This window comes from Meriones unguiculatus, chromosome 18 (assembly GCF_030254825.1).
Source record: "Meriones unguiculatus strain TT.TT164.6M chromosome 18, Bangor_MerUng_6.1, whole genome shotgun sequence".
Taxonomy (NCBI): Eukaryota; Metazoa; Chordata; class Mammalia; order Rodentia; family Muridae; genus Meriones; species Meriones unguiculatus.
In genome coordinates this window covers 20,866,985-20,880,484 of record NC_083365.1, presented here as the reverse complement: position 1 = coordinate 20,880,484, position 13,500 = coordinate 20,866,985, and the positions used below count along the sequence as shown (strand labels likewise).

Sequence of the window (13,500 nt, the reverse complement as noted above, 5' to 3'; positions counted from 1 at the left end):
GACCCCACTCCCTTATATATAAAATGACAAAGAGGTTGTTTTTTTTTTATATGTTTTATATATAAAATAACCTACATACATCACAGGCAATTTAATACCTTTACAAAGCAAATGTTCAACAAACAGTTGTTACACTACAATGTTTGGAAATAAAAACAAGAAAAAAACTGTACAAGTTCACGACAGAATCAATCATCTTATTATTACTTTCAAGTTGTTGGTTGGATTCACAGATATGTAGGCCAACTACATTAGCATGTGACAGTCACATGCTTGCCACCATGATAAAAGAGTGTCCAAGATAACCAAGAGGATCAAATGCTTACTTATATGACAGACCAAGTAAGCACACTATTTAACAGATGCCCTCACCTTTTAACTCCAACCACTTACTTTAGGTCACATATTACTGCATAGACTCTTCCCAGTTTGTCCTGGCTATAACCCTGGAAGTTGAATTTGTTATTCCTGTCCAAGTATTCAGGTAAAACTTCTAGCAGAGTTTCAGTAATGACAGAAATAACATTCTGCTCTTCAATAAGATGTCGGGCCTGTAGAATATTTCAAGAATATTGTCTTAGCATTAACTCACCATAGTATGCATTTAATTTATTCATTCATTGGTTGACCAGTATTCGATTTTATTTTTGAAATAGTATCTCACTATGCACCTAGTCTGGCTTCAAACTTAAAATTCTTCCTGCCTCAGTTAAAGAAAGCACACCCATAAATAAATTTGTTTGTTTGTTTTGGAGGCAGGATCTCTCTATTTTATTTTAAAATGATTTATTTATTTATCTATTTATTTTTATGCTCATTCATGTTTTACCTACATGTATGTTTGTCTGAAAGTGTTGGATCCCCTGAAATTGGAGTAACAGGCAGTGGTAAGCTGTCATGTGGTTGCTGGGAACTGAACCCAGGACCTCTGGAAGAGCAGCCAGTGCTCTTACTCTCTGAGTCATCTCTCCAGCCACAAGTCTTTCTATTTAAGTCCCAAATATCCTAAAACTTGCTACATAGGCCAGGATAGATTTAAAGTCACAAAGATCTTTTTGCCTCTGCCTTCTTCCTGAGTGCTGGGATTAACAGCATGTGCCACCATGCCTGGCCAGAAATAAATAATTTTTAATAAATGCATATTTATTTTCTTATTTATTTACTTGTTTGTTTGTTTATAGACAGGGTTTCACTGTGCAGCCTTGGTTGGACTGGAGCTCACTATATAGACCTGGCTGACCTTAAACCCATAGTGATCTGCCTGCCTCTGCAGCCTGAGTACTGGAACTAAAGGCCACCATGCTCAACTGAATAAATGTTTATTGAACATCAAAACCAATTCCTAGTTTTTAAAAAAGAGCAACTACTTCAGAACTAGGGTTGGGGTTTTGTTTTTGTTTTCAGTGCAGGAGAACAAACCCCAAGGCTTGTATAAGCGAGCCAAGTGTTATACCACTGAGCTACACTTCTAGTGTAAGTTTCTAGAAGTAAAATTTCCTTCTCATTAACTTGGAAAAATGCCTGTATGGATATGCCAAACCTATTATCCAGATTATCTAAGCAAATACTTACCATCTGTAATCATACCATGACAATGAAGAACAAAGATACCTTTCACAACTTCTATAATACTGCTACTGCCTATTCTGGTATTTCTCCCTTACTGAAATTCAGTTCTCTTCCCTATCCTCTTCTTTGGCCTTTTAAAATGGGGAAATAGGAACAGTTCATCAGACTTTCAAGACAAAACAGAAAAACACAAAAGGAAGTAGAGTTCTTTTTCCTCCCAAGCCGATGCAGCACCATTTTGGTCTGTTGGGCACACTCTCCCTTTCTCGGTTTTTATCTTAATTTATTTATCTACCAAAAACAATAACTAAATAACAAAAGGCAAAAATTTTAAATGCAAGGTTTTGGTATTAAAAAGACAACACGCCAGAGAGTGAGCAATGACCTTCAGACATCACTTGCGAAGACTGGGCCATCTGGACCATGGTAGTTTCCAGTTATGTTGTCCCTGAGTACCCATGAGAGATCACTGAAGTATTATTAAAATTTCCAAATGAAAGTAGCCCAACTTTGTGATTATCAAATGGTTTTAATTTGATTCCACATCAAGTGAAGGCCTTAGAAAGCAGAGCAAGTTCAACTCAGAAAAATCTCATACATACCAGGGTCGGGACAGTAAACATCTGGACGGACAGTGCAGTTATGGAGATGCTCCTATCATGATCATCACTGATATATTCCTTCTGCAGTTGTTTATAATACTGAAAGACGTAAGTGGAGAATCCATTGCAAATCACTACTAAAAACCTTTAAATTCTAAATTTTAGTAACTGCCACAAGTAGAACACAGTTCCTAAGACAAGTTAACATAATTCTGCTTATCATTATCACAGTTGACAAAAAACACAAAAAGCAAGAAACAGAAGGCTAAGATGAATTTAACTATCTGATCTAGCAGAGTTAGACAAACTATTAACTTTAAAAACAAAACACACAAGTGAAAGTCATGGCAGAGTGCAACAGTGCAGTTTACCCTTTCTCAAAACAAACAAACAAACAAACAAACAAACAAACAAAACCCCCTCAGACAATGTTTTACAGCTTCTACTCTAACAGTACAGAGTTGGATATATTCAAAGTATTTAGCAAGTTATATGAACCAGGAAACCAATCGGTCATATTCAGTCAACCCTTAAGCAGAATGAGCTTAGGAATTTTCTGTCCATAGTGGTGCATATCAGCTGAAAACCAGCCCTGCTGTATTAGACCAAAGACAACACCACATCTACCAAGTATTAAGCATCTTTTATGCAAAACAGGAGTTGTAAACAATTTACCTATTTAATCTTTCTCTACAGAATCTGAGAGTTTAAGAGATGACCACACTGTACAAAAAACTATATTTCATCTAAGTAAGATTAGCTTTGTGTAATAGGATAAAATTTCATTTCAGATTCCACAGTCATTCTATGTAGGCCCAATAATCATACGTCTAAAGTGTTTTAGAAAATATTTACTTCCACCAGCTATCATCACCTCCAAAGGACAAGACATACATATATTTTTAATACTTGTTACTATTTTATGTGAATGAATGTTTTGCCTGTGTCTACGCACCCTGTAAGTGTGGAGTGCCTGTGAAGGCCAGTAGAGAACATCAGATCCATAGGTCCTCTCAAAGAACAAGTGCTCTTAAGCCATCTCTCTGGCCCCTAAATATTAGTTTTTAACAATCTACTTATAATCACCCCCCAAAAAAGGCATCTTATCCCCATGGTGCCATGTATCTACAACAATTGTTATTTTCCTCTTTGCTTCCAACTCTAGTTTTGGTTTTACCTCTACCCTGTCCTACACCTCTTAGGACTGTCTCCAAATTAAAATTAAAATCAGAAGGAGTTACCAGGCTTGGTAGTAGACACCTTTAATCTCAGCACTTGGAAGGCAGAGGCAGGCATAACACTGAGTGTTCAAGCCTAGCTAGGATCATATAGTGAGACCTTGTCTCAGAAGGATCAGGAGGGCTAGAAAGATAGCTCAGTAAGAGTTAAGAGCACTGGCTGCTTTTTCAGAGGACTCAGATTCCATTCCCAGAACCCACAAAAGTGGCTCAAAATCATCTGTAACTCCAGTTCCATGAGATTTGATACCCTCTTCTGGTTTCAGGCACAAACATGGTACACAAACATACAGGCAGGTATGAAATACTCATATACACAAAATGAAAGTAAATAAATCTTCAAAAAAAAAAAAAAACAAAAGGAAGCCTTTAATCCCAGCACTTGGGAAGCAGAGGCAGGCAGATCTCTCTTGAGTTCGAGGCCAGCCTGGTGTAAAAGTGAGTTCTAGGACAACCAGTGCTACACAGAGAAACCCTGTCTTGAAAAACAAAAACAAAAACCAAAAGGAGTCAATAAATTATGTATCTTTGAATAAGGCAAAATAAAAATCTCAAAGTCCCTGTTCTATGTAACCTTGCAATCTTACTTGGGTGATAAGCAAAAAGAGTAATGTAAATAATGTAAGGCACATGAAACAAATCAATAAAGAAACATAAAAGAGCTTAAATTTTACCTTTGTGTTTTTAATATCAGTTAAATATATTGCTTTCCTAATTCCTGCCTAATTAAATGTACTAGTCACATGTATATCTGTTCTTCTTTTCTGCTCTTCCCTTCAAGCTGACACTTCTATACTTGCAGTAATTTTACTAGCAGGCAAATAAATGATCAAAAGGGATGAGTAGGGGTGAAAAAAGACAAAGAAGAAAAATGAATGCCTGAATGAATATAATAACCTGTCTTTGCTTGGCCTTAGAAAACAAGTTATTGTCTATCTTCTCTCTAAAATTACTATTTCCATTCTACCAACTACCATTTGTGAAAATACTTATATTGAATGAAATAATATTTTTAATGAAGAAAGCAATAATATAATTTAAAAGTAGCATCATATGTATCCCTTTGCTTCTATAACTTCATTTGTAAAAATTATGTTATACTTATAAACTGCAATTACCTTCACAAATTCCATAGCAAAGAGCTTTTTGTATTCCATCTCCATAAAAAAACTACTAAAAATCAATTCATGAAGGATCTTACGGGCACCTGTAGATCATTAAAAAAAAAAAAACAGGATGAGGGCATCACTAAGACAGAGGCAAATTATTCCAGGTATTAGAAACAGCAGAGGTGTTTTGTTCTGTTTTGTTTTTTAATTACCATGCTAATAGTTTCAAAGATGCAGTATAGTTAATATCATGAATTAAATAGACAGACACTACCAATCAGTTTTCCTATACCTCTCCCATCACTTCACCTTACCTTTTATCTTCTCCAAACCTGTTTTCATCATACTGTTAGGATTTATTTTATTTTTAATTATGTGCAGGTGTGTGTGTGGCAGTGGGCATGTGCACTTGAGTGCAGAGGTTCACGGAGGATGGAAAAGGAGGTCAGATTTCCTGAAAGCTGGCACTTCCAGCTGCTGCAAGCCAGCTGAGTTTGGTCCTGGGAGGTAAACTTGGGCTCTCTGCAAGAGCAGTGCTTCCTCCTAACACTAAGCCACTGCTCTAGCCCTCATTTCTTTTTTTCACTGCTTCACTCAGAACTACTCTAACTCTGTCCTTTCCTGTTCCATACTTTTCAGACACTCTCTCATCTTTTACTTTCTATTTCTCATTTAGATTTTTGTAGTAGTGAAAACATCGCTTTAATAAAAGCATTGCTACATGAATCTGATTAAACACTTTTCAAGTAGTTCTGTCTAAATGAAAGGCACTATTAAAAAAAAACAACAGTATTCCTGGATTTTAACCAAGAAGATTAAATTGGTTAACCTTGCCTTCACATATTACAAATCAAGATTGTGTTCAATAACTAATTTCATACAAGACAGACCCCGGTCCTGCGATGAAGCCACAATCTTCCCTTGGCCCCTGTGGTAGCATAAGTACAGTTCTACTTACCTTTATAAAGTTTTGCATCCCAAAGCATTAGTCTGCTTATAAGACAGGGATTTTCAGAGCCGGGTTCTTCTATGAGGCAAGCCTGGCAAAAGATCTGCCTAAAGTCACCTACAAATAAAGGAAGTCAAATGATTTTTCTTCGTATATTTCTCCTAAAAGTGTTCTTATAGTAATATTTGAAAAGATTAAAATTAACCTTGCTATGTTTGATGCCAATAATAATCATATCAAAGGCTCAAGCGCCAATAAAATATATTATTTGATGCTATGCATTTAAAAATAAACAAGTCATATTATACACTTGAAATGTTGTCCTGAAAAAGCCAATCTAAATAAGACAACCAAGAAATAAGAAACTCCAATGCTACTTAAACATTTTTATATCATTAAATCGGTGTATGCTTACTTGAATAGCTCATAATTTTGTTCATCCAGGAGCCCAGGCGCAAAGCAAATTTCTGGTGAGCCATGACCACAGAGTGCAGCACCTCCACGTGGAGTGGGTGCTGAGAGACGTTTTCTGAATGACTCTACAAACAACAGGAGGAGTGAAAATAGCTTCTAAACTGCTTGAAGTGACCTACCCTTCATAAAAGGAGCCACACAGCCTTCAAGTAGCCAGACCTATTTCTACTCAGGACACGGATCATGGTAACAATAAGATCACTTGGCTTTTCCACTTAGGCTCCAAGAAATAAATTTACATTTCCTTTTGAAATTGTCTTTGTGACTAATTCAGAAAGTTACCTTTATATCCTCCTTTGCTTCCTGGCAAGCAGCATAAACACCTGCTTTGACAGCCCGGCGACCCTAATTGTAGGCGAAAATGAGAATGAGGTAGTGGGATGGTAATCATAATCAATAAGTAACATAAAACCCCCAGACTTGATGAGTTGTCAATTATGCTAGAATACAATCCATATATGATAGCATAAGCATGTAACTCTAGCAACCAGGAGGCAGGGAGATCTCAAACTGAAAACACAGCCTGGGCTATATGAGACCATGTCTCAGAAAAGGCTAAATCAGCTGGACATGGTGTTCACTCCTTCAATCCCAGCACTCGGGGGGCAGAAGCAAGCAGATATCTATGATTTTGAGGCTAGCTTTATCTACACAGTGAATTCTAAGAAAACAAGACCTACATAGTGAGAACCTGTCCCGGAAACAACAACAAAAGGCAAGGTTGGGGTGGCATAGGGGGAGCTAAACCAGTAAGGCTGGAACAGTCCTTATAATCCTAGAACTCAGGAAATGGAAGCAGGAGGATCAGGAGTTCAAGATCACCCTCAGCTACATATCAAGTGTAAGGGCAGCTGTGCTACAAGTACTCCGTCTCAAAACAAACACCTCCAAGACCTAAGGATGTAGTTCAATGGAGCATATATCTAGAATGAGCAAAATGCCAGATTCTGTGCCCAGACCAAAATTTTAAAGTATTTGAAAATTCCATGTACATAATAAATTTGGGTCATTTAAGCCTCCATTATTTTATCTCATCCCCCTCCCTGTCATGTTAAAACCCTTTTTCTAAACAAATCCTCTCCTATGTTTGTTGTCTCTTGATTTGGTAAGTCACTGAGTTTAATTATAGCTGCCTGAATGAACACAGAAAAGAAGTTATTTACTGGACTATGAACAACTTATTAGTGACAATATCACTGAAGAAAAAAAATGCTTATCCTTCCCCCAGTAACCATTAACTGCCATATTCCTCAGGGAGGAATGGGGCCTCACACTCTCCTCCCCTATCCATGATGCTACATTGATAGATATAATTAATCCTGTTCAGGTGACCACAGCTGCTTTGAGTTTAAGAGTACAACAGCTACATCATATCCAGAATAAGTTCACTACCCATTTTTAACTCTATAATGAACCACCTTTTAAAAAAGCAGTTAACTCCTGAATGTCAGAAACGGACGTAAGACAGCAACATAATTCACATAGTGATCACGAACCTCTTTGTCTATGGCAGTGGTATGCAACTGTGCCTCTGCCAGCTCACAGTCAAGAGCTCTTTGTAGACTGTATATCACATGATCGTATGAATGGTGTTCATCATTGAAAAGGACACAATAGTATCTTTCATTTTTCTCCCTATTTAAAAAAAAAGACATATTCAGATAGTAAAGCAAACAAAAAAAGTCATGTATTCTAAAGCAGCACCATGCAGTTTCCTATCAGTAGGGAAATATTGTAATATTTCCCTGTAATATTGATACATGACATGATTTTAAATAGTATAGTGTTATGGAATTTTTAAAACTCCCATCAAGAAATGCTGTTACACATACTTGTAAGGCAAAAGGATTACTTGCATCAACAAGCTTGAGAAAAGCTGGATAACACTTTGTGATTCTTTGTCTCAAAAAAAAAATCACTAAGTATTACTTCCTCAATGCTTCTATTTTCTACAATTTTTTTTTACTACTTTCTCATCTTATTGGCAGTCTCTTTTATATCACTCTTAATTTTTGCTTGACTCACACACTGACAAAGGGAGAAACCTGTATTCAGGCTTGGAACCTTCAAGCAGGCAATGATAGATAATCAGATTTTATTTTTGTATTTGTCTATTTAAGTGATGCTCAGGACTAGAGAGATTTCTCAGCAGCTTAGAAAAAAACTGTTTTTGCAGAGGACCCAAGTTCAGTTCCCAGCACCTATACAAACAGCTTAAAATCATCTGTAAAATCCTCTGACATGTACATGGTACATATAAATTCACACAGGTATATGCCTAAATAAAAAAAAAATAAATCTTTAAGTGACACTGGCATTATAGTTTTATGAGGAAAAGGTGGAATTTTTTTGTTATAGTGATTTTGTTTTTCATTGTATAAAGTGGGGCTGGAGAGATGGCTCAGAGGTTAAGAGCACTGGCTACTCTTCCAGAGGTCCTGAGTTCAATTCCCACACGGTGACTCATAATGAGATCTGGTGCCCTCTTCAGGCATACACGCAGGCAGAACAATGTATACATAACTAACTTACTAACTTCTTTAAAGGTTTCAACTGTCACTATTCAAGTACTTACAGATAAAATTTCTCAATACTTTCATTTCCTCAAGAGCTTTATGGGCCAACATGAGTTTTTTTTTTTTAAGTACATTTAATATTATTAAATTCTTAATTATCACTTCTTAAAAAAAATAACACCCTCCGAAAAATCTTTGTTTTTATGCTGTACTTCTGTGAAACCTTGAGTACTATACAGGCAGAAATAGTCCCAACAAGGCCTAAACTGTACTTTCAAATCTATAATGCTCTTTTTATTCCTCTGTGACAGGGTCTTCACGCGTAACTCTGCCTGACCTGGACCTTGCTATATAGAGGCTGGCCTTGAATTGACAGATATCCACCTGTCCCTGCCTCCTCCTTTTTCTAGTAAATGAAAAGCAACTATTAGTAAGAATGTGAGACTTACAGCTGTCAGAATTGCTGATTTTTACCGAAAAACAAGTTAAATCTTGATGCCTGAAATAATCTTAGCACACTATTTCCAAAGCATAAGGGAAAAGGCTATTTCCTCATCTCTCATCAAACTTGTCTTGATCAGGAGAGAGCTAAATATCCAGGCTCAATGAGGTTCATTCTGAGATTCTGCTGTTCACAAACAAGTCTGGGCAGCCAGATCTTGATCAGGGCAAAATCAAAATGGGCAACTTACTTATCTACTAGCACTAGCAGCTATAAATAAAACAAGCTCCTGAAAATTCTGGTCTTTTTCTCCTTACAGATTTGAAGTTTCTGACAGACTCTTCTTTGGCTTAACTTTTGCATAGTGACTAACAAAATGTTTAAAGTAAAGACATTTTAAAAATATTCCCCAGATAATCTCCATAAATTTTTCAAAGTGATAATAATTAGGTGATTCTCTCCCTGTTGAGGAGCCCATACCCACTCTGCCTTCAGCATATGAGACTATTCTACAAAATAATTGTGCGCATATCTATTCCAAAATCATAATAAATTCCAATTAAGTTTTGGGGGTGGGGCAAAGGAAGGAGGGAAAGAAGGAAGGAAGGAAGGAAGGAAGGAAGGAAGGAAGGAAGGAAGGAAGGAATGAATCATCTTAGGACATGACTCAACAAAGGAGCACTTGCCTTGTATGTGCACGCCCCTGGGCTCAATCCCTAGAACAGGAAAGAAAGAAGGGGAGGGAGGAAAGGAAGGGAGGGAGGGAAGTAAGGAAGGAAGGAAGGAAGAAAGAAAAGAAGGAAGGGAGGAAGGGAGGGAGAAGGAAGGACCACAAACATAGATGCCCTATACTGTTGGCCACTTAAATAACAATCACTAAAACTGTGGCTTTTGACAGCTCCCACCTTATCTGCAGTTCAGGAGGTAGTTCTTTTTCTTCCTCCCATATAGTCATTTCTACGATGTATTTTATCACTGAAGGGAATATCTTCCTGGCTTGAGCAATCACCTCTTCATTCAATGGGCAATGCAAGGTCTGTGAGGAAATAACAACAACAAATACATACTGAGACTGTGTCCAAATAAATGGACAAGGAAGATAATGTTGAGTATTTTAAATAATCACTTCAGTTAGTTCATTACAAAATATTCAAGTTGAGTTCATAAGCTTTTGGTTCTTAATTGATGTTACAAATGACAGAAGCACACAGACTGTGGAATACCTTTTACCCATACTTTCCCCTGTGAATTTTCTTCATTGTCTTTCTGAATAGCTTGATGATAATACCATGCAATAACTATCTTTTATAGCTTATTACAACTGTTCTCACAAATTATTTCAACCAGCTCTCATCGTTGCTTTGGAAGTATTGATGGCAAAGAATAAGGAATGGGGCTGAAGGTGAAGTTCAGTGGTAAAGTCTTGCCTGGCATGAGCAAAGCTTGATTCTCAGCACAGGGGGAAAAAAAAGGAAGGGGGGGATAATGAAAAGAAAGAGAAAAGGAAAAGAAAAGGAAGTGTAGAGAAATTTTAATCCAGCATCATGGATACTCTGATCAACTTCAAGACCTTCTAGGCCTGCGTGATCCGGCTGGAATGCAGACACACCCTTAGTGCATACCTTTAATCTTAAACAATGAAGGTAAAGTTGGTTTGTAGAAGGAAGCACCCATGTTTGAAAGCGATGTCTAACTGAGAGACAGACAAGGTGAGAAAGATTTGACAAAAAAGGATTTGCCCAACTCTCATGAGAACCAAAAGGAAGAAGCAACTTAAAGAGACAGAGCAGCGCAGAGAGATGGGGAGGAGGCAGTTTTACTGGGACAGTTACACAGAGATAGATTGCAGAGAGACACAAATGAAGACAGAATGAGCCAGAGAAGGAGCCAGAAGATTAGAACATATTGCCAAAGTTAGTGTGAGGCCAAGCAGAGCAATTCAGTCAGAAGCTGAGAGAAGCAAGTTTGAATCAGTCAGCTTGGAGATGAGTCTGAGGCAGAAGAGCTGAGTTGAACCAGGCAGCCAGAGTTCAGAAAGACCTAGAAAGGATGATCTTATTCAGCAGTAAATTTCAGATGCTGAAAATATTCTAGGCCTAGATTATACAAAGGCTAGAAGCTTCCAGGACTAGGTCTAGGTTAGCAGAGACAGTAAGCTTCCAAGAAGACATTTATACTTGGTGAAATCAGAGGAAATAAAAGATACTTTTTACAGGAAAGGGGAAAGGAAAAAGAAAAGGGAAGGGAAAGGATGGGCAGTCCACAAAAGCCAGTCAAGTCAGATCCCCTTGGAACTGCCTAATGTGAATGCTGGGAACTGAATGCAAGAGCAAATGCTCTCAAGCACTGAGTCACCCTACCAGCTCCATTCCTCGTCTTCTATAAATGCTTGCTTGTTGAGACCAAGATCTACATACTGCATTTTGTTGTTTGGACTCTCAAGCCATGGACATCTACATCTAACTTAATGTCCCATCCCTAGCTGCTATCTTTTTTCTTCATGATGAAGATCAGAACAGTTTTTCTGTTAAAAGACAAAACAAAGGAACAAAACCAAAAGTTTTATGATGTCTAGATTAAAGATTTTAACTGTTTCAAAAGTGAGCTGATAATAACAACTTTATTGTGACATAATTTATTCAATTAAGGGTAAATTTTGAGCTGTACATAGTGGCTGGTGCTTATAATCTCAGCATGTAGAAGGCTGAGTCAGAAGGGTTGCCAGGAGCTTGACACCAATACAGGCTAGGGTGAGACCCCTGTCTCACAAAAACCAAAAAATATTAAGCTGCCTACTAATACTCATGCTTATATGCACACATTAGTGCTGCTCTCTACCCACTCAAAGACGTGCTTTATAGCTGCGGCAGGCAGTTGATGCAGAGACTCATAGTGCTCCAACTACCAATAGGAAGTGACTGACGGTGGAGTGCTTGGGTCTAAATGAGACATTGGGATCATGCCCTCCAAGGCTCAGACAACATTGTTGAACAAAAGGGGAACAAAAACTTAAGAGCAGGAGAATAAGGTGATGAGTGGTAAGAAGATATCCCCAGGACAAGACATGGCCACTGCCTCATGAGTTCACAGGAGCTGCGGTTATATACACAAGACCAGGCTTCTCAACATTTTTATCATGGGAGAGGAGCACTTGAGTCCCCACCCCATCCTAACAGACAGCTGGCAGTTAAGGGTTGCTGTGGGTGGGGGCATCATTTCTTAAGGGGTGTACCTGCTGAAAAGTAGCTTATACTCTATAAACTATTTCCCTGCTGGTGAGTATGTTCCCTCAATTACTACACTCTCACTGAATTGAAACCTTTGCCCTAGTTTCAGAAGGTAAACACACAACCATCAGATTACACTACACTCCTGTACTCCCAACACTTGGTGAGCTGAAGGGGGCGATCAGCAGAGCTAGGGGCAAGCCTGGGCTACTTAGCAAGTTTTAGGCCAGCTTGGGCTACATAGTTGGCGCTTATATTAAACAAACAAACAAAAAACACACACAAACCTCAGCAGACAAAGAAATGGCTTTCAGTACATTCACAGATATGTACAACCACAGTCAGTAACAGAATATTTTCTCTAAACCTAATATGCAATCTTTATTGCTTTTCACACCTCTAACCCATATACCTTGCTTATTCTTATTTCCTCTCCTCTCACCCTTTCCCCTACTCCCTCCTCACTTCCTGACTTACTGATACTCTTAGGTCCCAAACCAAAAAGCAACTATGAAGTGTGTTTCTTCACCAGCACCTTAGTGCTATTGTCCCCAAGCGGTACTGGGGACAAAGGTGAAGGCACTGCGTGTTTCCTGCAGCTCACACTGTGACAGCTGTCAAACCATTACTTCAGTCAGCTTTCCCTGGACACAAAGACAAAGCACCAGGAGAGCTCACATAAAACAAACCAAAACAGTAAGAAAAGGGGATTAAAAAAAAACAAAACCAAAACCTAGAGGCCACTTGTCTTCCACTAGATGTGCAAAGCACAGCAAAAGAACACCAAAAAAAGCATTACACTATACTCCCAAAACACAATTTCTGAATACCAGGATACAAAGATAATAAGATAACTGAAATGCTTAGAGATTTCAGGGTTTATTGGGAAAAAAAAAAAAAAAAAAAAAGGATGTACAACCATATAGAGGACTTCCACAAACAGATTAGGAAGCCAGTTAGGGTCCACACAAGAAAGTTATAAAACAGATGAGAGTTTTTTGAGGGACACAAAGGGAGAATTCAGCAAGGAAACTGAGATGGTAAAAAAGAACCAAACCAAATTCTGGAAATGAAAGAATCAAAGAAAAAAACATAGTAGGCCAAGATCAAGTTAAAGAAAAATTTCAGAGCTGGAGCACAGGTTGAGACAATAATATACACAAACACCCCCCACACACAAACACACATCCACCCACACACACACGCACACACACACACGAAACTAATGAAGATAACCAAAACTTCTAAGAAGTCTGGGATACATTCAAGACACCTAACCTAAGTATCCAGGGTCTAGCAGACAGAGTTACGGAAAATTATGTAGAGGCTTAGACAATCTATTTTTTATTGAAATCACGAATTTCACAAATATGA

At 38.0% G+C, this 13,500-nt stretch overlaps 1 protein-coding gene across 2 annotated transcripts in view; it reads right to left on the bottom strand.

Annotated features, from left to right (window-relative positions):
* The window catches only part of Ubr1 (ubiquitin protein ligase E3 component n-recognin 1), a 117,995-nt gene that overhangs the window by 74,192 nt on the left and 30,303 nt on the right, over nucleotides 1-13,500 (bottom strand). For both annotated transcript variants that reach the window (XM_021639393.2, XM_060371705.1), the window contains exons 5-12: nucleotides 9,805-9,935; nucleotides 7,438-7,576; nucleotides 6,224-6,286; nucleotides 5,883-6,006; nucleotides 5,477-5,584; nucleotides 4,528-4,616; nucleotides 2,172-2,270; nucleotides 394-551 (exon numbers count right to left, since the gene is read on the bottom strand). In XM_021639393.2, the coding sequence (XP_021495068.1) occupies nucleotides 394-551; nucleotides 2,172-2,270; nucleotides 4,528-4,616; nucleotides 5,477-5,584; nucleotides 5,883-6,006; nucleotides 6,224-6,286; nucleotides 7,438-7,576; nucleotides 9,805-9,935 (911 nt within the window). The remainder of the gene's footprint in view (nucleotides 1-393; nucleotides 552-2,171; nucleotides 2,271-4,527; nucleotides 4,617-5,476; nucleotides 5,585-5,882; nucleotides 6,007-6,223; nucleotides 6,287-7,437; nucleotides 7,577-9,804; nucleotides 9,936-13,500) is intronic.